The sequence below is a fragment of the Pantherophis guttatus genome, chromosome 1 (assembly GCF_059756535.1).
Source record: "Pantherophis guttatus breed Tessera chromosome 1, ASM5975653v1, whole genome shotgun sequence".
Lineage (NCBI taxonomy): Eukaryota > Metazoa > Chordata > Lepidosauria > Squamata > Colubridae > Pantherophis > Pantherophis guttatus.
Window position 1 is genome coordinate 125,432,947 of NC_142063.1, and position 25,348 is coordinate 125,458,294.

The window sequence follows — 25,348 nt, forward strand, 5'->3', positions numbered from 1 at the left end:
CTAGAGTCATCCGGAGAGTCAGTATGATGAACTAGCTAGAAATCAGGAGCCAGTGAGTTCTACTCCTGCCTTAGATATAAAGCCAGCTGGGTAACTTTGTGCCAGTCACTGTTTCTCAGCCCTAGGAAGCAAGCAAGAGCAATCCACTTTTGAAGCTTTGCCAAGAAAACTCCAGAAGTCACCAGGAGTCAAGATTGACTTGAAGGCATCAAAAACAAAAGTCATTCAATGTTGTCCAAAATTGAATTAGTGAGGATAGGCTTTCTAACATTTCTTTATTGGTCACAGACCATAATTTTTTAAAAAAAAATCATTTCAACAATGAGTAGATGATGATACGAACACGCTGTAAGGCACTAGTGAGAAAAGGACCGTCAGCCCTTAAAGATAGACCCTGTTTAAGAAACCAAAGTCATGCATGCTAAAAACTAGTTTTACAATAAGATTAAAGTAACACAATCTTGAAAATCTGAATGGACTCTCCCCCACGCACTTATCTTCATGAGAACCAGGGAAGGTTTTGTCTGCAATGTTTATTCAGATTACAATTTTGCCCCAAACTCAGATTTCTTTTATCTGAATGTTGTCTTGGTTGTGGATCTTCCTCCTGTTCCTCAATGAACATTCCTTCTGTTCATTCCAATGTCTATGAGCTCTTCCTCATAATCACATTAAGGTGTATCCCTCCAATCACAGCAGAGGCAAAATATTATGTGGACATAAATTGCATTACTTCACTAGTTGATGTCTAATGTGCCTTTTGTTGGATGACTTTGGGCTTCAGACATAATATTAAATCCATGAGCCTCGTGCATAGCCTCTATAGCCAGTTATAATGAAGCCTTAAAGGGGATTTGAGTCATGCTATCATGACCCACACCAAGTAATTATATATTACAAAATGACACCTGAGACAGAGCTGATGCCATGATGCTTGGATTGTCATTTGCTCCCACCTTGTAGGTACTTGTCTCTATTCACTCCTCCTCCTCCTTCCTTCAATACAATAAATACAAGCCAGTTGTTTACTTTTGCTTTTGATTCTCAACAAACCAGTTCATCAGTGTTTGTGCAAATGGGTTTTTCCTATTCAAATGCAATAGTGTTCGCCCAAAACTGTTCATGTAAACACCTTCTGATAGGCAAAGAGTGTCATGCCATGGCTTGCCGTTATATCAGAAATGACTCATTATTTTCCATCAAAGAAATTATGAGGAAGTAGTGAGATAATTCTACTCTAAAGTAATGTTGTTTTAAATTCTACAGAGAAAAGGAAAGGGTTGTGTGGGGTTTTTTTAGCCTGTCTACAATAAAAGGGTTTTTTGCAAAACTCTGAAAAGTAAAAGTCAATTGAAGAATAATCAGGAGAGCCCTGAGCCAGGAAAGACATGCTGCTGCAAAGTATTAGACAGGAATGCATATGAAGAATTTAGAAAGATAACATGAGCGCTCTATGCAGTTATTAAAGGAAGTTTTGCTTTCACATGAATGCTTCTCAAAAGTATCCAGGCTCGTCTGAGTTGCGTGCCCCTAGGGATGCAGCGCACATGTTAAATCTCAGTGTTAAATGGAAAAGAAATCCAGATTCTAAGAAGCCCTTCAGGTATTACATTTTAAGGCTTTGTATCTAGAAACAATTATACGATTGTGAAATGGTTGATTTCATATTTTTTGACTAAGGATAATTATATGTAATTATATTTTTTCCTAAAATGTAGTAATAAAATCAACCTTAAAACAAGATTTAATATTTCAGTTTAACTCCTTAGCAGTTTAATATTTGAGTAAACTTAGAGTTACCAGGTTTGGGCTATAAGAAAAATTATTGGATGCTAGAAAAGTTATGTGAGTCTCTTGGCTGTCCTCTAGTGATCTCCTATACTTTTGCAACCTTAGAACCGGGGTCCCCTGAAATCTTATAGATCTGAGGATACTTTATGTTTAAAAATACAGAACACAGGTGTTGTCCTTCTGCCATCCACTTATCCTGTTACAAGTGATTTAGGAATTTTTCAATAATTATTTAACCAGGGGTCATTTTCAACAACATGTCATTAGGTGGAGGCTGCGGACAGGCAGAGGTAATGTCAGTTCATGAAATGAAGCTGGTCTTACTGTTTTCTCCCATATCTCCACATTCTGTAGTAGCAGATACCTTTTGGGTTCGAAGGGTTCACGATCACAATTTCATTGTGTGACTATCACCACAGAAGACCAACCCTTTGTATGGCTGAATTACATGGCACTCACATATGATTCTGCAGTACTTTCCTTATAACCTTATCCCTTTCCTTTTTTCTTAATAGCTGTATGCACATTACACATTTTCCACTTTGATACTTCATTATTTGTCATGAATTTTTCTGAAGCAAGCTTAGAATTCTGTTTGATGTGAGTGGGAGAAATCTCAGACAGTACCCCATCAAAAACCTACAGATCTCTTCAAGCAGTGAAATGCCTGTTAAACCAGCATACGTTGGCCTGAGTTGTTATATGGGCAATAGCTAGTAGCCCAAAGAAGTTGTTCTTATAGATCTAAGGGAATGAGCAAGCGAGCGACATCAAATAAGAACTGCCCTATTATCACAATAAGGAATAATCACAGTTTTTATGCTATGGATTTAAATTATTCCTTGTGGGCTTTCATATTAGCAATGCTCTGTTAAGACCACATTTTGGGAACATGCTAACTCTTCCTTTCTTTATATTGATGCAAAATGAACTTGTAATACAACTGAAATTTACTCAAAGCTGTCTGCAATCCGAGAATGTCCTTAAATTGCATTCTGCAAATACACAGAGCAAAAGAAGCTTGTTCCTGCATGTTGCCTGAATGACAAGTCCTGAAAAAACAACAAACTGCTTCAAAGCTCTTGTTGGAACAGTAGGCTATAAATGTAACAAACTGACCTAAATAACTGGTGATTGTATATTTCATTTGAAAAGAGGAACAGAACAGGATTAAAATTAAGAAATTCTTATGCTCTAAATGTTCCTCTGACCAGGTTTTGTTGTTGCTGTGGATCATGAAGACAACAGGTTATGAATTCATAACACAAAGCATCCAGAGGGCAGAAGGATTTCCCCAACTAAACATGTATATTGATATATTTTGAAATATCTGGCACTGCCTTTTGAAACCAAACCTCCTCTGAGCAAATTGCAGGGTGAAGTTTAAAATAGAACTTTTTTTTTTCTTTTTGGAGGGGGCCTTCAAATCAGTGTTCACTCCTGGCAAATGCCCAGACCAGCCAATCCCTGACGTTTTCTCATCAAGGTTTTTCAGAAATGAAATAAGAAGTACTGGCCCAAGGTCACCCAGCTGGCTTTGTGCCTAAGGTGGGACTAGAACTCATGATCTCCCAGTTTCTAGCCTGATGCCTTAAGCACTACAACAAACTGGTTTTCAAAAGAGAAAAATTGCAGGGATTTGTCCAGGCAGTCATCAGGACTCAACACTGGTGTGAATGGTGTGAATGAGTTTTAATGTTTTTAATGTTTTTAATTCTTAAATGTTTTTTATAATGATTTTAAATGCATTGTGAGCCGCCCTGAGTCTTCGGAGAGGGGCGGCATACAAATTGAATTAATAAATAATAAATAAATAAATAAACACTGACTGAAAGGCACCGAAAAGAAAAAGACACAAACTATACTTAACTAAACCCACTTCCCAAAACAACTTCATTCATAATACAGTGACAGGATTCTATTCATCTAAGAGCAATCCAGAAATTCCAGGAAACCTGTCAAGGAGAGACTCCAGCACAATAAGATGTCCTTCCATCTTCCTGGCAGAAGTGACATGGGGATGCCGAGCCTCTCGTTTCACAGCCCAGCTTCTTCTTCTTCTTGCCTTTCAGCACATCAACAATGATCATATTCATGGGGAGAAGAAGGAGTTTGTTTGTCGCTGGCAGGAATGTACCCGGGAACAGAAGCCTTTCAAAGCACAATACATGCTAGTGGTACACATGCGAAGGCATACTGGAGAAAAACCCCACAAGTGCACGGTAAGAGAGTGTCGCTGCGGAAGTGTGCTCAGCCTGAGGCGTTAGCAAACAAGCTACTGCAGGCATGTGCCTCTCAGCTTCCCTAGCCAACACAAGCAGATCAGCAGCGGGCTGCAATCTGGAGCAGATTAAACATATAAACTCTTTCCTCTGCCATAGCACTGAGAGAATGAGAGGAAGATCCTTTCAGTGGCAGGGAAAGAAAAGGGGATTCTCTCTCTGATCTGCATCTGATGGGAGGGAAAGTCTTTATTACCTCAAGGTAGAAAAACCCAGGATTTCTTTGCAGAGGTGGGATCTGGTGCAGAAGGAGGGGAAGGAAAGATGTTTGGCAGACGATTAAGAGAATCCCACACTCTGATTTCAGCCTCTGCCCCAAGTGTCGCCAATACTATAATCCTCCACATGTGGCCATAAGCACAGAGCCAGTTTCAATATGTGAAGAACATTTCTTACTCTCTAGACACTTGTGCTTATTAAGTATATAATATCCAGCAAAATATCCACTGCATATCCAGCAAAAGAGCAAAGACTGCTCCTTTATGCTGTGGGCCACTATCTCCTGCAGATTAGCAAAACAGAAATTTCACAAAGGGAGCAACTGGGATTGCTTGAATTGCAAAAAGGAGCTTCCTTTTTGCACAAACACATCCAGTGAGCAAGGCTACTGTTTTCCTTCTTCCGCTGTCTCCTATTAAAGCATATTAATTATGTCTGATTCGTGTCCCCCTCACTTAGATGTGTTCTTCACTTGAAACCCCACAAAGTAATTTGAGAATTTTAAAGGTTAAAGCAATGATTCCTGCATCTGGGAATGAGATAAGAAATAGGATATCAAACAGAAGGCCAGGTTGCAAGCTGAAGGATGCAACCTTCAGCTTGCATCCTTATTCAGGATAAATAATTGGATGGAAGCCAATCCCATCGGATACCGAGATCCAGGCATAGAAATAGGAGACTGGATTGACTAGCTGCCCTGCTCAAATATGGATGTTTGTATTCAGAATTTCTATGTGCTGGTTAAAGTTTTTGGTGTATTTTGCTGCAATTTAGTGACTATTCAGATCTCTGCAGCCCAGACTTGCAGTCCAGTTCTAAACGTAGACTCTAACAAGAATGCTCCTTGCATGAAAATTGTGCGTGAAGAGAGCCCCAGTGAGTGGGTTGGTCTTAAAAGTACAAGCACCTGCTTTCCATCAGTTGCCCAGATTACAAATTGCATTAAAAAAAAGAAAGAAAAGGGGGGGAGGACCTTTTCTGTCTCAGACTCCTCATGAAAGCTAAGATCTGCCTGGGATTTATTCTCTTCAAGAGAGATTAAAACCAGATGAGATGGAAAAATGCCTCCAGCTGATTAACACTCCAGTTTTCTTTTATTTTTTAGTTTGAAGGTTGCTCCAAAGCCTATTCGCGGCTAGAGAACTTAAAGACACACCTGAGGTCACATACAGGAGAAAAACCTTATGTCTGTGAACACGAGGGCTGCAATAAGGCCTTTTCCAATGCTTCCGATCGAGCAAAACACCAGAACAGAACACATTCCAATGAGGTAGGGAATGTCCTTTATCAAACTTTTTTTTCCTATGTTGATAATAATATGCACCAATTTGTATTATAATCATACCGTAGTGACTTTTTCTCATATATTGTGCTGGAAGGGGAGATGATGCTAGTTTAATACCTGCACATTTTCTCGTATAAATTTGGCCAGATTGAGTATTCCTCCTGCTCAATTTAGTTGGTATATTTGAGAAATAAATTCACCAAGCTAGCCTCTGAGTGCCTAAAACTAGATGAAGTGGCTGGCCTTGGAAGTGCGTAGGGGCTGGCGCACAAGACAAATGTTGTGTCGTCCTCTTTGCTAATTAAGATCCATTATTAGTAACTGGGGAAGGTCGGGAAATTGCATTTATTGTAACAACATGTGATGGTCTGCTGCAAATGGCTAATGCTGAGGTTGAAACTTATATTACCACTAATTAAGCAAAGGACAGTAAGGGGAAATGCTCCAGAGTTCTGAAAAACCGCTGGAACTGGGTAACATTAATTTATAATCTAATCATAAGTATACTTTATAATGAACAAGTGGAACAATACAAGCAGAGGATTTTAAAAGTGATATCGGATTCAAAAACTTGGGGATCGTAATCAGTGATGTACCCCAGTGATGTGCTTTTGAAGCTCTTTTGCCACCTCACCGTTTCCTTTCAAACAAATATTTTTCTTTACAAATACCATCTCGTGTTTGTTATGTATGGCTTGAAGGCAAAAGACTGCGTTGGTGGCAGTAGGCTACCAATGGTAAGAGGTGGAGCCATCAAAACCCTTTATTAAGCAGGGAAAATTTTGCCCCCTAAGAGAGAGGGATGGGGACGGAAAATTAAGATAAGCCAAAGTTGTAGCTGCACCCCAAAGTAGGCCAATGAATCAAAGTACTCTAGCCTGCTTGTAGACAGCTCACACCTAGCTAGGTAGATTTACCAAGAGGCAACTCATTCTCCAGATGGGATTATTATAAAACTCCCAACTCTCTTTCTTTTCTCTCTCTTGCCTCTTTCCCTTTTTCTATCTCTATCTCTCTCTCTCTTCTGACGTTATTTACATATTTCTCTTCCCTCAAAGGCAAGGCTGGTAGAAACTTCAAATTGACCTTTTTTTTTTTTTTGAGCAGATCCAAACTATTGTATAGTTTCCTCCCTAAAGAAATGATGCTTGGCTTCTCATTATTATCTCTTTAGGCATTTAGCAAAGGCAACATTGTTTTGCCAAATGTTTTAAGAATATTGCTAGTTTATGGTTAATCTCTACTTGTTTTGTGCAGAAGTTGTAACTGATGTGTTATTGAGTTTATTTGCACATCCCTCTGCATGTCCATCAAATGAGATGGATGAAATGTAAACAATGGAATCAATTCAGGGGCTTTGTGAGAGGAGAAAGATAAAACTTTCTGGGTGGGTTCAGAGGACTGATCACAATAAAATAGGAACATGCTTAATAAAAGAGCTTCTAATCCATTTTGGAATAGTCTCAGCCACCTTTTATGTTCTGATAATTGGGATCTGCTATCCGAACTCAGTCTTAAACATGTCAGAATTTGTTGCAAAAATCAAATCCAGAAAGCACACACAGGCAGACTGATGCAGCAGGATTCATTAACTTCTTTATGTACACAATAATACATGAAGTAACTTTACAATACCAATATAGATTCTTCTTCAACATAGTAGCAGTTACAAGCAAAACACAAGGCAGGAGAGAACAGTTAGTTTCATTTCAGCAGAGCAGACTAGTTTCAGTTTCTCTGCACAGACTCAGAAGCTGCAGAGAAAGACGTGCCCTGGCTCCAGTCTGTCTCAGCTCCCATTGGTTGACTTAGTTGCTATGTCTATTCATTGGCTGACCTTGTTACATGCCTCTGCCAGTTCATGAATAATATGACAAAACATTTTTGTTTGAAGTACCCTTTCTATTTTCAGTTTACTTAATTATTTTAAAAATTGTAAATACTTTTAATAATAAATATTATTTCATAATATTATTTCACATTTTTAAACTACCCATCTCCCTCACAGAGAGACTAGCGTGCCTAGGTCCTACCTATAATTCTATTAGGAACTGTATAAGGGCCATTGAATGAATATAAGGTACTTTTCTTACCTGGGAAACTAGATTGTTTCCATCCTTCTGGTCTTACCTATCCACCTTAGAAATGGATGAATTGGCTAGCAGGATTTTACATTCCCTGTATATGGAAAGCAATATCTAAATCAGAATTAAGGAAAGTAGAAAAAGTATTTTGCACTAAAGCTAAGCAGTAAATTAGCATTCTTTGGATGGTTTCCTTCTAAGATCTAATGGAAAAAGGCTTTAAGCAGCCTGAAGCAGAATGTTACATGAATTCAGCCTTTCAGAAGGAGATACCAGAACTATCTTGCTGAAAGCAGATTTGAAGAAATGCGTTTGGGGGAGGGGGGTCTCTTTTCTGCTTGTTTGCTTGCTTCTCTCTCCAACCGCAGAGCCGAACACTATTTATTTGTGCTGTGGTTATCAGTGGCTCAAATTTTCAAAGTGATTGCATCATCTTCAAAAATCACTGTGGGGCTTTGGATTTCACTCCACAGCATAAACAGCTACCCATTTGACAGCGGAATATAGATGTGGGGGAGGTCTGATGGGCTACAAACCCAGTTCAGATTGACTCCTGGTTTTCTGTAGAACAGGATGCCTCTCTCTCCCTCCCATCAACCACCCAAGCCAATTATATTTGAAAAGAAAAGTTGCCCTAAAGAGATTTCTTGCATGTCCCAGCCACATCCCATGCTAATCTTATTAATGCAGTAACGTGAACAAATGGAAATCAGTCCAATGCAATTATTGGGCTAAGTGTTAAAATGCTTCGACAATTCACAATTTCTCATTTTCAGTTTGGAGTTTGCATACGCAGGATTCTTACACTGGAATCACCCTTTCATTGATTATGAATAGCTAAGAAGAATGAGTCGATCCAAAGGAAGGCCACATCGAGATTGTTTGCAAACCAAGCAAATCTGACAAAACAAACGATCTACTCCTAAAGTGTTCCTCCTTCAGCAACATTAAGGTCCCAGATTGTAAAAATACACTTCTGTCTGGGTAGTGATAGTATCTATGATACGTACACAAGTTTCTGTATATTTAAAACATATCAGCCCCATGTCACAAAATAACAGAATAACAGAGTTGGAAGGGACCTTGGAGGTCTTCTAGTCCAACCCCTGCTCAGGCAGGGAATTCTATACCATTTCAGACAAAAGTTGTCCAACCTCTTCTTAAAAACTTCCAGTGTTGGAGCACCCACAGCTTCTGGAGGCAAGTCCTTCTACTGATTAATTGTTCTGACTGTCAGGAAATTTCTCCTTATTTCTAGGTTGGTCATCTCCTTGATTAGTTTCCATCCATTGCTTCTTGTCCTGACTTCAGGTGCCTTGAAGGATAGGTTGACTCCCCCCCTTCTCTGTGGTACCTGTGCTTTTGGTTTTTCTTGCCTAAATGTAAAAAAAAATTACCTCTCTCACATACTTTTCTTACCTTTCTCACATTCTCACCATTTTCTCTCCACAAAACTGCCGCTAAACTACATATCTCAGCTGTCATTATTATTATTTTAGTGAATCGCTTCAGCTTTGTTACTTTTGGCAGAAACCCTATGTCTGCAAGATCCCAGGCTGCACCAAGAGATACACAGACCCCAGTTCTCTCAGGAAACACGTGAAGACAGTGCATGGACCGGAAGCCCACGTCACCAAAAAGCAACGCAATGACATTCATCTGAGGCCACCTGTCCTTAAGGAAAACAATGACAATGAAGCAAGTGCCAAGCAGAGCAGCCGGTCTACTGAAGAGCGGGCTGAGGCAAACAGCACCACCACAGGCACAGAGGACAGTTTACAAGTCAAAACGATAAAGACAGAGAAGTCTGTGGTAAGAGAAGCACTTGCTTTAGTTGACTTATTGACAGTACTGTATAATATGTAGCAAATAGATCTTAACTCTTTCTCCACCTCACCCCCCAAACACACAGATGTACAATCTTTTCTGATCTCCAGGTTTAGATTTTGCCTTAGCTCAGCTCCAATTTTTTCAGCATCCTTTTTGCACATCAAATTTAAGACTTCATACATCCACAGACATGTATAATAGATATTTACGCGCATAAGCCAAACAAAAGATGAAAAATTAACATTTGGAGTTTCTCTCTGAGAATGGGAAAACTCTTTTTCCTGATGAGTGAAACAGCAGATTAGCTTTTACATTACACTGTGATTAAAATTTGATAGGATTTCCAGGAGCAAATCCATGAAATACAATTGTCCACCCTCAGAGAGATAATATTTTGAATTTTAATAACACATAAAGCTACAATTTCCAGAGTATTCGTCTTTTGCACAAAGACTTTATTTTTCTGATGCCTATGTTCTAAGCAAGACCATAATTATGCTCTATCCTAGTATTGTCCATCTGGTTCTCCAAACTATTATGAAAAGACGGTTTGAAGACTCAGTGTGAGAAGCTCCAAACCACGATTCAGATATAGAGTTCTATGCTCCATTCTTGACACATTCCCCAAATTGTACCCTCTCTAAATATCCTAGCAAAGTTGTGATAAACTTTCCTACTCCTGTGACAACTCACCTCAGCATCTGCTCTGCTTTTCTTGCTTTCCTCAATTGTTCCTCTTTAGTTGCAGTGTTTAGTGACACAGGTAGGCATACTAACTTGGAAATTTCAGTATGAGGAGAGGAGCATTTTGCAATGAGAAGATAAGCTGAAAAAAAGCTTGTCTAATTGTGCTCTTCATCTTAATTTTGACTAGAAGTTGGTGGAGTTTCTCTCCTCTAGCAAGAAAGATGGAGAAGAAAACATATTGCTTAAAATATTAAATAAAGATTCTTCTTCCCAACAGAACCTATGGAAGAAGCCCATATTTGTACGTGAATGAATGTGTGTGGCCTGGTCTGGCTTTATTCATCTGGCTAAAATATGGGCCATGGCATGTTCTTTCCAAAGCAACCAAAAGTAAACAAAACTCAACCACTATTTTTTAAAATAATATTGACATTTATTACATGAGACTAATAATATTGACAAATATTTAAACCATTTATGCAATTACTATAGTAATTATCAATTCTGCAGAATACATTGATTTTACATGACCAAATGACAGGTGGTGAGGCTGAGAAATACCTTAAATTCATTGCAGATATGATTTAGCAGCACTATGATATACCAGAAATTGCATTTGAATTAAATATAAAACTGGGATACATTGAACAGGTATCCTTAAGAAAATGTCAACCACAAATATGAAGCGCATTACTGATGTTTAAATAAAATGTACATTTTTAATGGTAGTGATAATATAGAGAACTACATTTCACATTCTGCATATTTGAGTGGTACGAAATACCACTTCAGGACATCTGGGTGAAGGAATGAAATTATGTCTGGAACTGGATACTCTGAAAATATTTATTTTCTGATCCCTCATGATGAGACGGCAGAACTGATTGTGTACCAAGACATATTGTCACATTTGGATTCTATAAAGTGCTATATACATTGACAGTAGTGTAAAAACAGGTTATAAATGTGATGTTACAGACATTTGAGCAGTGTTTTCTCTGTGCCGTGGCTGTTGCTAATCTGCCATTATTATTTTTTTTGCCTCATGTCTTGTTCCATCAATAACCTCAACCCTTCCCCTTTGTGTTGTCTGCGTTCTAACAACCTGTTCTTTCTCCTCTCTTAACTTTTTCTACTCAACTTCACAAGGACAGTCGGTACTAAGGTGAGCAAATACCCTGTCTTTGTCAAAGTCTCTTACAAAAGACATAATGTGCTTTGTCCTGTGTGTGTATGGCTAAGCAAACCAGCTGTGTGGTTGATCTCTGTAGAATTCCTTCAGGAGCTATGATGGCCTGTTTGGAGAAGCAGCTATAGTTAAGTAGCTGTTATAGTGGTCTGCAATTCTTTCTCTCTCATCCTTTTTAAGTTTGGCATTCCACAAGTAAACTAACCTATTGAGAACCCACACCTATAAAATTCATTAGACAAATCCTCCCTGGTCCAAAATTTATGGGGGAGTGGTAATTCCTCAATTCAAGATGCAGTGTGGAACAGACAACAGACAAAGAGGACATTTTAAGAAGTGGCAGAAATATGATTCCATTACTGTGTCCATGTTAGACAAGTCCCTCTTGTGATAACAACATTATGTTGTTGAGCCACAGTGGTGTAGTGGTTAGAATGCAGTACTGCGGGCTACTTCTGCTGACTGCCAGCTGCCTGCAATTTGGCAGTTCAAATCTCACCAGGCTCAAGGTTGACTCAGCCTTCCATCCTTCCGAGGTGGGTAGAATGAGACCCAGATTGTTGGGGGCAATATGTTGACTCTGTAAACCGCTTAGAGAGGCCTGTAAAGCACCGTGAAGCGGTATATATGTCTTAAGTGCTATTGCAAAGTGCTATTATAGCATTGGGCTATAATAGCATTATAGCATTGGGCTGGAATTACATTGCCAGCATCTTCTTGCTAGAACATTTCACCTTGACAAAAGGCTTCTTTTTCCTGTCCATTTACAAATAATCTTTGTTCATAAGAAAATCCACTTTGATAAATAAAGCATAGTAGACCGAACCGCTTGTTTAGTCCTCAGCAACAAATATTATGCTAAAAAAAGGGAAAAGTCCATTCAACTCAGGGGTTACCTAGCGTTCCCAGTCTATAGCCACAGAGGGCCAGCAATCATAAATCACAATGCCATGGGTCAGACAGCAAAAGAAAACGAAACAGCCTTCCTTTGAGGAAGCCAACAGAGGACATTTAACTTTTATTGCAGATAAATTACTTAATGTGAAATGTAATTCCTAATAAAAAACATTGACCAAACCCAAGCCTGCAAATCATGCCCTTATCTGCTTATAAAGACTGTCAGCCAAGCATGCTGCTCGCCTTTGAAGCAAAAGGCATATATGGTGCCTAAAGCATTTCAGGTTTGATTCTGCCGGCAGATAAACAGGCACATTGTAGAAGTGGAAATCTACTCAGGTTCCAGGTTTATCTGACAGAGGCATCAAGAGCTTAACTTTTCTTGAGAGAGCACATATAATTCTTCGCTAACAAAAAATAGAAAAAGAAAATCCGCCCCCTTGGCTTTTAGCTCCCTGCTGTTTACATACCACTGCTTTAAAAAGTCATAAAAATTAAGTAAATCATTTCAATGGCTTATCTGATGGAAAATCCTGTGTCCACACTACAGTGCCATCACCCTTCCTGGCAATAATAGGCACATTGACTTATCAGGTAATGAGGATTTGTTTACCTAAAGAACAGATCCAGTTTAAATTAAAATTGCAATGGACTTGAATACACCAGAATTTCAGTACTGAAGGCAGACTTAAATTTTTCTATAGTTCTCCCTCTCCTGCTAATTTAAATCTGAGAATATTTAATATGATACCTAAGCTTAAGTCAACAAAATATTTTTGTTTAGTCAAATTTGTAATAGCCGGCCAACTCCAATGGAATTTGGGCAGCGTACAGGACCAAAACCTGTATAAAAACAAAATATACAGTAAAACCACACGGACAGGTCAGACTAAAACGGTCTTAAACACAGATCAATATAAAACACACACACATACACACTAATACACTAATCCCAGACCTGAGATCAAAACAAGGTTTGAAGAACACAATCTGAACTTTTCGGAAAGAAAAATTAAACCTTTCTAGGATAAACAACACAACTCTTAAGATGACATGCTGCAATAGGCACTGTAAAACTTTCTGATTTCTTTTTTCTTTGTCTGCAGGGGAATTCTTTAATCAGTTAAATTGCTTTTTTAAAAAAAACAAAAACAAAAACCACTTAAATGGCTTAGTTAAGAAAGTCCTCCCCCTCCCTGGTAAGATTTATTTTCTTGCGCCCTGAAAGCATCTATAATTTATAGCTAATTTCTGACATGTTCAGATAGAGACCAAAAATATTTCAATCTTCTCAATGCTATTTTTTCCTTATTTTCATTTAGCCACACTGCAGTTTAACTTAAGGGAGTATTAACTCATGGGATTTTTGTCAACGCATCCCAGTCCAATATATTTTGTGATGATGTCATGGACCAGTCACCAACTTCAAACATTTGGGTCATCACAGCCAATCAGATTAAATATAATATGGGAAAATGAGGCAGAGGAGAACACAAAGAAGACAAAAAGGAAAAACAAAGATGTGCCAAGACACAAAGTAATCAAAGGATGTCAGAACATCCCAAATGTTTAGCAGAATAGTATATTTCCTAGGAATTCATTTGTGTTCATTTTGCGGTGAATTGTGAACTGAAGCAGCCTTAGTTTATAGAGCTAACTAAGAACACTAGGGGAAAACCTGGAATGTCTTCAATTGGTGGTGTTTTTCTTTGCTTCTTTAAGATGTATCAGTCCAGTCCTGGTGGCCAATCATCATGCAGTAGTGAACCATCACCCCTTGGGAGCATCAACAACAATGACAGTGGAGTGGAAATGAACATGCACAGTGGGGGAAGTCTGGGGGACCTGACTGTGTTGGAGGATAATACTCCAGTTGTGGACTCGACAGTCTCATCTGGCAACTCAACTGTCAGTCTTCAACTAAGGAAAAACATGACAGCAATGCAACGCCTTGAGCAGCTCAAGAAAGAGAAACTCAGGACAGTGAAGGATTCTTGCTCATGGGCAAATCCAGCACCACAAGTCAAAAACAGCAAGCTGCCTCCCATCCCAGGCAGTGGTAAGTCAGCCTACTATTTGATATCTATCCAACAGTGTTTCTGAATATCTTTCCTCTACTTAAAACAGTGTCGGAGGCTCAGCTGGGATCCAAACCTATAAGATGAGCGAAACAGATGTACAAACACCCAGTGGTGAAATCCATTTTTTTTTACTACCGGTTCTGTGGGCGTGGCTTGGTGGGCATGGCAGGGGAAGGATACTGCAAAATCCCCATTTCCTCCCCACTCCTGGGGGAAGGCTATTGCAAAATCTCCATTCCCACCTCACTCTGGGGCCAGCCAGAGGTGGCATTTGCCGGTTCTCCGAACTACTCAAAATTTCCGCTACCGGTTCTCCAGAACCTGTCAGTACCCGCTGGATTTCACCCCTGCAAACACCCCTTCCCTTGTCTCTACTCCTGTATCACATTGTAGTATTGCTTTTGTGCATTTTTTAACTGTCATGACAACCAGTGGATGAGATAGAAATTCAAGAGGCCAACTTGAAAGAGAATGCGCTCCAAATTTTACCTAGACAAAATAGACATTCTATTCCAATGTTCAATATTCCAGTCTTTTCTGCCCTCTTGAAAAGTAATGTGCAGATTCATACTTGAAACAAAAAATGGGGATGTGCAACCAGCATGTCTTGTGATGTCTCAGTCTTGAAAAAGATAACATCTTGCATTATACTTGAAGGTTTATTGACTGGCAGAAAATTAACAAGGATATTGGGATGGTAGCCAGTTTTGAAATATAGAATTACAATTTGAACAGGCGTACATTTTTTTGGCTGTCTAATTTATGTACAATAAAATTAGTGCATTCCAAACACTTACAAAGCAAAAAAATGTCAATTCAAGTTAGCCCAGTTAACCCATTCAAATTATGTCCCAAAGGTGCTTTTTCAGGAGGCAACTGGACTTTCTTGTTTTTCTTTGAAGATGTTTCGCTTCTCATCCAAGAAGCTTCTTCAGCTCTCACAGGATAGTCCAGTTGCCTCCTGAAAAAGCACCTTTGGGACAATCATGATCTGGATGACTGAGAATCTCTACAGACCATTCAAAATATGTACAGGTAGTCCTCACTTAACAACTAGTTGCTTAGTGATTGTGTTGTTTAATGAAGTTATGACAGTTACCCCCAAAAAACTACTTATGACCTGGTCCAGAGTCACATGACTGCATTTTGGCTTTTGACAACCAGTTCACCTTAAGAGCCAGTTGCAGTGTTCCACAATCATGTGACTATGATTCTCGCCCTTCTTTATAAGGTTTCTGGAAAAAAAAATGCCTATAGTCACTTAACAACTGCGGCATTCGCTTAATGACTGTCCCCAAAAAAAGTCATAAAATCAGACCTTGTTATGTGAGTGCCTTGACTTATGACCATTATGACTTGCAACAGAAATTCCATGCTCCATTACAGTCATAAGTTGAGGACTACCTGCACAGTAATATAAATGACTACTATAGAAGTTCTCTAGGTCAGCAAGGGCAGAACGAAGCCTGCCTTACAAAGTTTCATCTTCTCAGTCTTACCTTGCTATCTTGAACAAATCTTCTATTTCTTTGGTAAATATTTTCTGGATCTCAGTCCATCACTCTTAGACTCAGATGAGAAATTAAAAAGACATGAAGTTGACATAGATTTTTTTAAAATTTGGGGGTTCTTTGTTTGTGCCCTATATTTACAGGCACCAAAATGGCAGCTTACTGGAGTATTATGGACATAAAAGGTGTAGATGAATAATATCATAATTTCAATGAAGAAATTAAACACCTTTTCCTAAATACCTCATATTCATGGTCTTCATGGTTAATCAATTGTACTAGTTCAAACAACTCATGTGTCCATAACTTTATTTAAATTCTAACAGTCTGTTTCTAAAAAATATTACCACTGAAACTGTTTCTTTGTTAATTCAATGACTCCAAAGCAATCAGTTCTATTACTGATTGTCATTGCTGTCTTTCCTGGTCTTTTGTGTTTTGTGCTGTATGAGAGTAGAGTAGAGTAGAGTAGAGTAGAGTAGAGTAGAGTAGAGTAGAGTAGAGTAGAGTAGAGTAGAGTAGAGTAGAGTAGAGTAGAGTAGAATATCTCCTCTATTCTTTCCTCTACTCCTTTCTCCTCTATTTTCTGAATTTTTTGTTCATTCTTCATTGTCATTTGCTGGGAGTTTCCTAGTCCCACATCTGAGTCATGCATTATTTCCATCATCTCCCTATGGTTCCTTGTCATCACTTCCTGAATACATTGAAGCATTAATAGTATTTCTTTTTGGAGTGTATTTGTTTTCCCTTGTTGTAACATTTTACTTTATTTTAATGGGCTATGAGTTACTCAGTAATCCATCAAAGTCCCAAGTGTTCAAAAACACCAAAAAACCAATATTAGAAAAATTTACTCAATCCCTGAACTGTTCCTCAGTATCCACGATGTTTGTATCCACAAAGTTATCCAAATTTGTAAGTCTTGTTTAATTTTTCTTCTTTCACCTCTTAAGATGTTAGTAATATAGTAATTATAGTCCAGAATGGCCCACCAAATTTCTCCTGAGCCTGGGCTATCGACAGATGCAGACTCTGAGAGTGAGGGGGAGGAGTTGGCAAGGCCTCCCTCTCCAGGACTCTCCTCTCTGGCAATGCCTCCAGAGGACACCGAAGGCCAAATGATAGGCTCAGAGCCAAGCACGTCCCCACAGCCACAGGTGGACAGCGACGAGGAAAATAAGTGCTGGCTGGACCCTCGCCAGAGGCACAGGGAGAAGCGTGCGCAGCCGAGGGGAAGGCGTGCCAGAGATTAGCTGAGTCACTGGACCACACCCCACAGGCTATAAAAGGGAGTGTGGTGGCCATTCGGACTCTGTGACGGACAAAGCTAATCTCTGGCGAGGCATTTTGCACCTTCGGACACAACACCTATTTGCTGTGGATTTAATTACAAACTGGACTATTCAAACTGTGTATTTTTGTCTGTGTTATCGGAGTAAAAGCTCTTGGCAAGCAGCCACGGAGTTGCTGCCAAGTTCCTTTTCACTGACGAGTGTTTGAAGAGTTTATTTAACCCTCGGCTGGCTGGTTGGGTGTGTGCGTGGTACGGGGACAGAACACCATGTCTCAATAGTTCACAGAGTCAGGTGTTCAGTTTCAAGGGCAATTCCTATTATTTATAATCCACACTACTTTGAAAAATTTCAAAAGGCTCATCAATTACTCCCCAACCACCGAAAAAGTAGATAGAGAAGCAAAAACGAAAAGATGGCCTTCCAGATGTTGTTTGCCTTTCACTTTATGTCCTTTCTTCTTATCAATCCTGACTTTCCTTTCTTCTTTATCAATCCTGACTTTTTTTCTGCCCCAAGGTCTTTTCCAACCATATAATAATACAATATCTTCTTTCGCCAGCTCTAAATTCCAATAATAAAATGAGGCGGAAGCTATCAAAGTTCAAAAAAATCCATTTTCTTTATACAATTTCTTCCGGCAGTCAGACAGTATTTCCAGAAGATTAAAATCACTTTTCACAGTACCACAAATTTCAATTCAGTCTTTCTTTCTTTTAAAACTTCATATTCTTCCATTAAAATTTCATTTCTCTTTTGGGTCTATAATTTATCTCTGTGTGTTAATTCGCCACTTTCTCAGCACTTCGATGTTTTTCAAGAATTATTTTATTTAGGGTGGGTCTCTAATAAAGAAGCTGAAAGTTGCCTCACCCAGTTCCAATCCACTGTTCACAAACCGCTCCAGCTCATTTCTTTCTTCGGTTGCCCCAGCTTCGGTTCGGCCATAATGGCTGTCTCTCTTTTTTTTGGTCGGGAGGGCGCCTCAGATTGAGCAGAAGAACCGCCACTCTCCCGTGATCAGCAAGAGATCCCTTCTTTCTTCATCACCCCTCCAGGGTGACTTTAGCCTCTTAGGGGCCCCCAACAAGGAAGAATCAGCCAGGATTTCGCAGAGCCCTGCTATCCCAACTGTCTCACCATGCCACCAAACTGGAACAGCTCATTATAAATCATAAGATAAAACACTCAGTGATAGTCATAGGATACTAAATAAAAGCAATCAACATAAATTATAAGATACAATATGGACAAACAATAGTTTTCTTTGCCCAATTTTGTTGGAAATAATTTGGAAGACAACAATGGTTCTTCCAGACCACTTTCCATTTTCCAACCTGCTTTATCTATATGTGTGAGCTGGATAAATATACAACATGACAGTGATGATATTGTTTGTATCCAAGTACAATAATGGGATGCCTTTCTTTTTAATCACTGACCAATAATCTTACTTTTTCTCTTTCTCATTTTCTTTCAGGTTGTCTGCTGGACAATATGCATGGCACCTCTACAATGCTGCCTAATCCAAGGATAAATGAGCTGTCCATCAGTGAAATTACCATGCTAAACCAACTAGCCGAACGCCGTGACAGCTCAACCAGTACCATCAGTTCTGCCTACACAGTCAGCCGCAGATCATCAGGAATATCCCCTTACTTCTCCAGCCGCCGTTCCAGTGAAGCTTCTCAATTTGGAAATCGTCCTAACAACACAAGCTCTGCTGACTCCTATGACCCTATTTCCACAGATGCCTCTCGCAGGTCAAGTGATGCCAGTCAATGTAATGGGGTCTCTGGTCTCCTGAATCTCACACCAGCTCAGCAGTACAGGCTGAAAGCTAGGTATGCTGCTGCCACAGGTGGCCCACCACCTACACCACTACCTAACATGGAAAGAATGACCCTGAGGAATAAAATCTCTCTCCTTGATGGTTCAGAGCCTGCTTTGGCTTCATTTCGTCTCCCTCCAGGGCCAAGGCGTTGTAGTGATAGCAATGCTTATGTGTATGGGACATCACCTGCATTCTCTCATGAAGTGCCTGGGAATAGTGCAAGACGGGCAAGTGATCCAGTGAGGAGACCTGCTGGAGACCCAAGTTCCCTTCCTAGAATCCATACTTTCAATAGCACCAACAGCATGAATCTTCTTCACTCTCATGCAGACAGAAGACAATTCAACCTTCCAGTCTTTCCATATTCAGACAGGAGCCTTGCTAGGCATGTGTACTCCCCACGACCCCCAAGTATTAGTGAAAATATTCCCATGGAAGCAATGCCTGGTGAGACAGATAGTTCTGTGGGAGATGATGATATTGTCCTACCTGATGATGTGGTACAATACATTAAATCCCAAAACAGTGGGATTGCCACAGAGAACTCTTCTACAGGGTATGGCAGTGAAATGCAAACTTTCCAAGTAAATGCAAAAGTGCAAAACAACAATGCATTAAACCAGCGCAGAATGGCTGTTCCAGATCTGAGTATGAACCATTCAACCTCTGTTGGTGGTGGATGCCAAATAAACTATGGAGCTAACTCTAATGTGCATAAAAATAACATGCCAGTCCAGTGGAATGAAGTTAGCTCAGGAACTGTTGATGTACCCTCCTCTCAAGCAAAACAGCAGTTCCCTCAGCGGAACCTAGCTGTATTCCATCAGAAGCAAAATTTTGGTCAGTATCAGAACTTCAACCAACAGCAGTTGCAGGTAGGCCAAAACAACATGAATGGGAATCTGCAGCAATTTGTGCAGAAAAATGCAAGCATGGATGGACAAAGGCTCAATTGCATGCACTTAAAGCAGCAACAGGTGAATCCAGGTTCTGGGAACAACCTAGACCTGAACTCCCATGAGGTGTTCAACCAAGTTCATCAAATACTAAGTCCAAATACGATGGGTGGTGATGTCACCCAACTTTCTCCTTCCTGTAATAACATGACCATGAAGCCTGCATTCCATGTCCATTCTCAGCAATTAGATAACGTGGCTAATCCCATTTCAATAGTTAGCAATGGCAGAGAATATGTAATGCACAGTCAAGACATACAGGAACCAGGGTATCAGCAGAGCTTTTCATCTCAGTCAAGCCATATGAACTTCTCCATGACACAAGAGGATTTCCACCAAGCTTCTGCATTAATAACCTCAAATCAACCAAACTTTGAGCCACAACAGAATACAATCAGTACCGTTGGACAGAGCTTCACTTCCTCAATGGTACAACCTCACCCTCCACCTAATCCTAATCCAGGAAACAAGCACCAAGGAGTCCGTGCTGGGCAGCAGTTGGGATATGTGAGAATGTCTCACCCAACAAATGATGTGAGTTCAGGGCAGCAAAGGGCACACTCTTCCCCCAAGAGAACAACTGGTGTAGGATCGTTGCAACCACAATTTAACAATAGTATGAGGGAAGGCCATTTGATGCACTATTATGGTCAAATACATATGTATGAACAAAATGGGAATGTCAACAACCAAACAGATTACAATGTCAGACAACAATGTGCGCTGAACATCAAACCAGCCACCATGCCTTCCCCTGGTGCTAATCAAGTTTCTAGCACAGTGGATTCTCAGGGTCTGGAATCTCCTCAGATAGATTTTGATGCTATCATGGATGATGGCGACCATTCAAGTCTGATGTCAGGAACCTTGAGCCCTAGCATCCTGCAGAATCTCTCTCAGAACTCTTCTCGCCTTACAACTCCCCGAAATTCTCTGACACTGCCAGCTATACCAGCTGGAATTAGTAACATGGCAATAGGGGACATGAATTCTATGCTGACCACCCTGGCAGAAGAGAGCAAATTTCTTAACATGATGTCTTAATGCATAAAGCACAAATGTACCTCTAGACATATCCAGAGATTATGTGCTGGGCAACGTTATGAATGTGCTTTTCTTTTTTTTAAAAGGAGAAGGAAAAAAAAGTTTCCATAGAGTAGACTTTTACAAGTATTAAAACGTATTAAGGGAATTCCAAGTAAGAAAAAAATATCTTTGTACAAACATGCATAAACTATATTAAAAAAAAAAAAAAGCACTGAAAGGATGCACTTCTAGTATTATTTTGGTGCTTATTTTTTTGGAGTGCTGAAAGATGCCACCGTCTTTCTTAAAGTGCTTCTAAAGTGTGTCTCCATTTATAAAAAAGTAGACACATTGAGAATCCTTTCAAAAACCTGACTGCCATTGCCACCCTCCCTTCCCTTGTTAGCTTGCAAAGGGTTAACGTTTCTTCAAACCATCAACCTCAAAATTAAAGGGCACTTTGCCAGTTGTGGGACACTCAAAAGCCATGTGTTAAAATAATCAATGTTTCAAATGAAGCTTTACTTTTTGCAATCTTCTTTTGGCTTTCCCTTACCTATAGCTGCAAATATGTACTGCCTTGTCCTCCCTAGTGAGAGTTATAAATTTAACCATATGCAAAGCCATACTATAAATGCTTCATGCTTTGCTTATGACCAGTTGTGCATGCATGCGCAGACACACACACACACACACACACACACGTCATTATTACAGCCAGTATCGCTCTTTGTATCTTGCAGCTTAGCTGAGAATCAGCTTTGAGGCGAAGTGCCTTACTGTGCATTAGCAGTTGAGACATCTAGGCATCTGTTGTCCCAATAATGTCAAAGTGTATATTGCCAGAAGCATATATAAAATTAAGGTGCATTTATGTCAGGCAACACCGTGTTGCTAAAAAGACATTTGAGAGAGACACGCTGATGGGGAAAATGGGAAACACTGAATGGCCTATTGGGTTTGGTTTGTTTGCTTTTTTCTAATCAGAGGCTATCATGGAGAATGTAGTGGAGGTTTGAAAACCAAACTAATTTAAAAATATTGTAGGAAAAAACAATCCCTATCATGCACGGTGTGAAACATAGATCACTCTGAGTTTCTATGGACTTCACTTTGGAATTGCTCATACAAAAAGAACAGTGCTGCAGTTTGTTAAATATGACCTAAAAATGATGCTGCAGAAATATGTATGTTTTTATGGCATAACATTTGTTCATCCCTCCCAGTTAGATGTTCTAGCAAACTGTTTAATTACACACTGCATGGGTTAACTTAGCTCTGACTGATATGTCACTTTGGCCAACTGGCCAACTGGCTTTCCTAAAAATGATCTTCTGTTTGCTTGGCCAGTTGTGATGTCATTATTGTGAGATTATAAAGCTGCTCAGAATTCCTTGGGAAAGAAGGATAGCACAGAAAGAAAATAATTTAAGATGAAATGAATATATAATGCCAGGCGCCTCTCCAAACCCACTGGTGGAACTCTTGGTGGCATAATCGCTTGAAGGCTTCGTGTAACTGCTTTGAAGACCTTCCCATATTACCTAAGCATGGAGAAAACAAGGAGATTCAACAGCAGTCCTTCAGAAAGGTCTTCTATGTCTTTGCCATTGTGCTTAGATGAAATGGGGAGATCCTTGAAAAGCCAAACCTTCAAGATAACACAATAGAGTAGTAGAATGGTTCAGTGCTACATGCTCATCAACTTGAGCTCATAAAAATGAACAGTGCTATTACAAGAATGGCAAATTTGTAGTCAGTATTATGGCATCTCGGTTGCCATCCAGTATCCATGTATTTAGCTAACATATACTATTTATATACCTAACCCCTTCAGTAAGAAGAGCTAGTACATACATGCTTATTGTCTCCTCTTTCTTAAGATAATTTTTGGTGTCAGTAAGCAGCTCCTGCCAAAACTGCATGTCATCCAGAAGTATTTGCACTGCAAAATTCATAAATTAATTCATGCAAACCAGTGGGGGGTACTTATGCATTTATCTAATAGAATTTTGGAAAGCATTAGTTGGAAAGAAAATTATGAAATCAGACAATCATTAAGGGCAGAGATTCCAGCCAGGAAAAGCTTGTGAAAAAAGTAGAACATGAAATTAGGCAGCTGCCAACTGCAATACAGCAGAGGTGTCAAACACGTGTCACAACAGCATCACGTGATGTATCGCAACTTTTTTTCCCTTCGCTAAACCGGGCGTGGGCATGGCCAGCGCATCTGGCCCATGGGCCACAGCTTTGACAGCCCTGCAATACAGGGTAGGGTGAATATCAAATGTAAAAACCTTGGTGTACTAAGGTTTGTATTTTTATAAAGGGGCTCACTAGATTTGAGTTAAGGTATTCAAGCCCAAATCATAGGCACTACACACCAACATTAGTATCAGTATCTATCTAGCCAACATTTCGGGGTAACTGCTGATAAAACCAAGTTCATTCTCTCCTATACAGCTTCTGCTTTTCCAAATCTGCTTCAGACGGTTGAAGTTTATCTAAAACGGGTTTGAGAGCACACCAAAAAGAGGAGCAGAGGAGACAAAAAAGGTGGACAAGTCCAATTATCTTGTGTGACATTAGAGTTAGCTCTGTGGGTTTTATGGTTCAGCAGAATTATAAAAGCATAGCTGTAAAAGGATGATGTATTATAAATTCCCCACTTTATATATTTATACATTTGATTAGAGTGACTTGTTTCATTATTTATTTTTGAACTTTAAAAAAGGAGCTGTAAACCCAATTCTTTAAAAAACAAAAAAACAGGGGCCCCAAAAGTGTCTTTGCTCATTTTTTTTTCCTATCAGTATTCTGTATCAGAATCTGATCCATTTGCAGTGCCATTTATCCACATTGTAGCCTCTACCTTGGAAATACACAGTCCAGCAAACATTGCCAAGATTGAGTCTGATTAGGATGACTTGAATGTGGACCATTCTGGCTGTGTATAAGCATATGGACATAGAGTCAAGCCAATGACATTTCTCCCTGCCTCCTTCCATGCATAAAAGTATGAGAGTTTTGAATAACCATGTTTACATCAAGAAATGCCAATATATGAACTGGTTCTCACCTTAGCATAGGAGTGTAAGTCCAATTTAATCAATAGCCGAGTATAAGCAGGTGATGGATGACTGTCTCACAGCTTTTCCTGTGTCTAAAGGGAACATTTTTCTCACATCAGAGTTTGTGGTGGCAAAATTTTCTGATAGTACATTACCATATCCATTTCTTATTAGTTATCCTTTCCTTTGCCTGTATATTTTTCAGTGTCATCAAGGAAAATCACTTTGGTTATGTCTTTCACCATGTTAAAGGTTAACCTGCAGAATATGTTTACTTGGGGGTCACAAGAAAACCAATTTAGTATTCCAAAAATGTATTATTCCTGTTGTTGTTTTATTATTCATAATGGACAATGGAAGACTTAAAAGAAGGTGAATGGGAGAGATGACTACAGTAGTTCTTCTCAATACATCTGAATATTGCACATCTTAAGGCATGATAGAAAAGTGATTTTTTTTAAAATGAATTCAGTTCTTTCAGTAGGATGACAGTGTTGCTATCGGCCTACTAATGTGGACCTTTCAGATCTGTTCATAGGACCATTCTCAAGTGATAATTATGTAGCATTACACACATGATTTGGTTGTGTGACCCTTCCCCATCCCCATCACTTAGAATTGTCTTGATATAGAATAAGAATAGCACAAAGTTTCAAAGAACTAAGAAGATATTGGGCATCCCACAAGCCATCAGGATGCCTAGTTGCAGGAATGTATACTGATATGAACCCAGAGAAGCATTAGCAAATGCAAATACAACTTGTCCATTATTTTCTTCAACTTGTCCATGGTGATTTCCCTTTATTTACTGTAATAGTATTATAACAAACAAACAAAAACTGGCTCTGTATATATTCTGTATAGAAGGCATTCATTATTAATAAGAGTACTGTAGCTGAATTGTTCTGCCTTTATATCTCCAGGAGCTTTTTATCTGTTTTCTACATCATACGGATGGCAGTCATATGCTAAAACTGTATATAAATGTTTTGTACATTAAAAAAGTAATTTTTTTTCATAATTTCTGTTTTTATTCATTATTGTTCAGGATGTGTCATAAGAGAAAGGCACAAAATTCTATATCATTACACATTACATCATTATATTTTATAAGCATTTGTCTCTATTTTAAACATTTGTATAGCTGCCCATTTTATATCAAACACTGGGAAGCTCCCAGTGTTCAGCAATTAAAACAATATCAATAATAAAACAGCATATTAATATATTAAAACCATAAACATTAAAAGTTAAACTTTTGACATACAGTCCATTATAGAATCTTGCACATGTTTGAGCTGTTATTCTATACA

The 25,348-nt window shown here is 39.2% G+C and overlaps 1 protein-coding gene across 2 annotated transcripts in view; it reads left to right on the forward strand.

The window, feature by feature from the left end:
- Window positions 1-25,056, forward strand: part of GLI2 (GLI family zinc finger 2) — a 270,083-nt gene extending 245,027 nt beyond the window's left edge. For both annotated transcript variants that reach the window (XM_034422349.3, XM_034422359.3), the window contains exons 10-14: window positions 3,864-4,013; window positions 5,398-5,562; window positions 9,192-9,473; window positions 13,987-14,323; window positions 18,629-25,056. In XM_034422349.3, coding sequence (XP_034278240.2) covers window positions 3,864-4,013; window positions 5,398-5,562; window positions 9,192-9,473; window positions 13,987-14,323; window positions 18,629-20,982 — 3,288 coding nt within the window. In that variant the 3' untranslated portion in view covers window positions 20,983-25,056. The remainder of the gene's footprint in view (window positions 1-3,863; window positions 4,014-5,397; window positions 5,563-9,191; window positions 9,474-13,986; window positions 14,324-18,628) is intronic.
- Window positions 25,057-25,348: the final 292 nt, after the last annotated feature.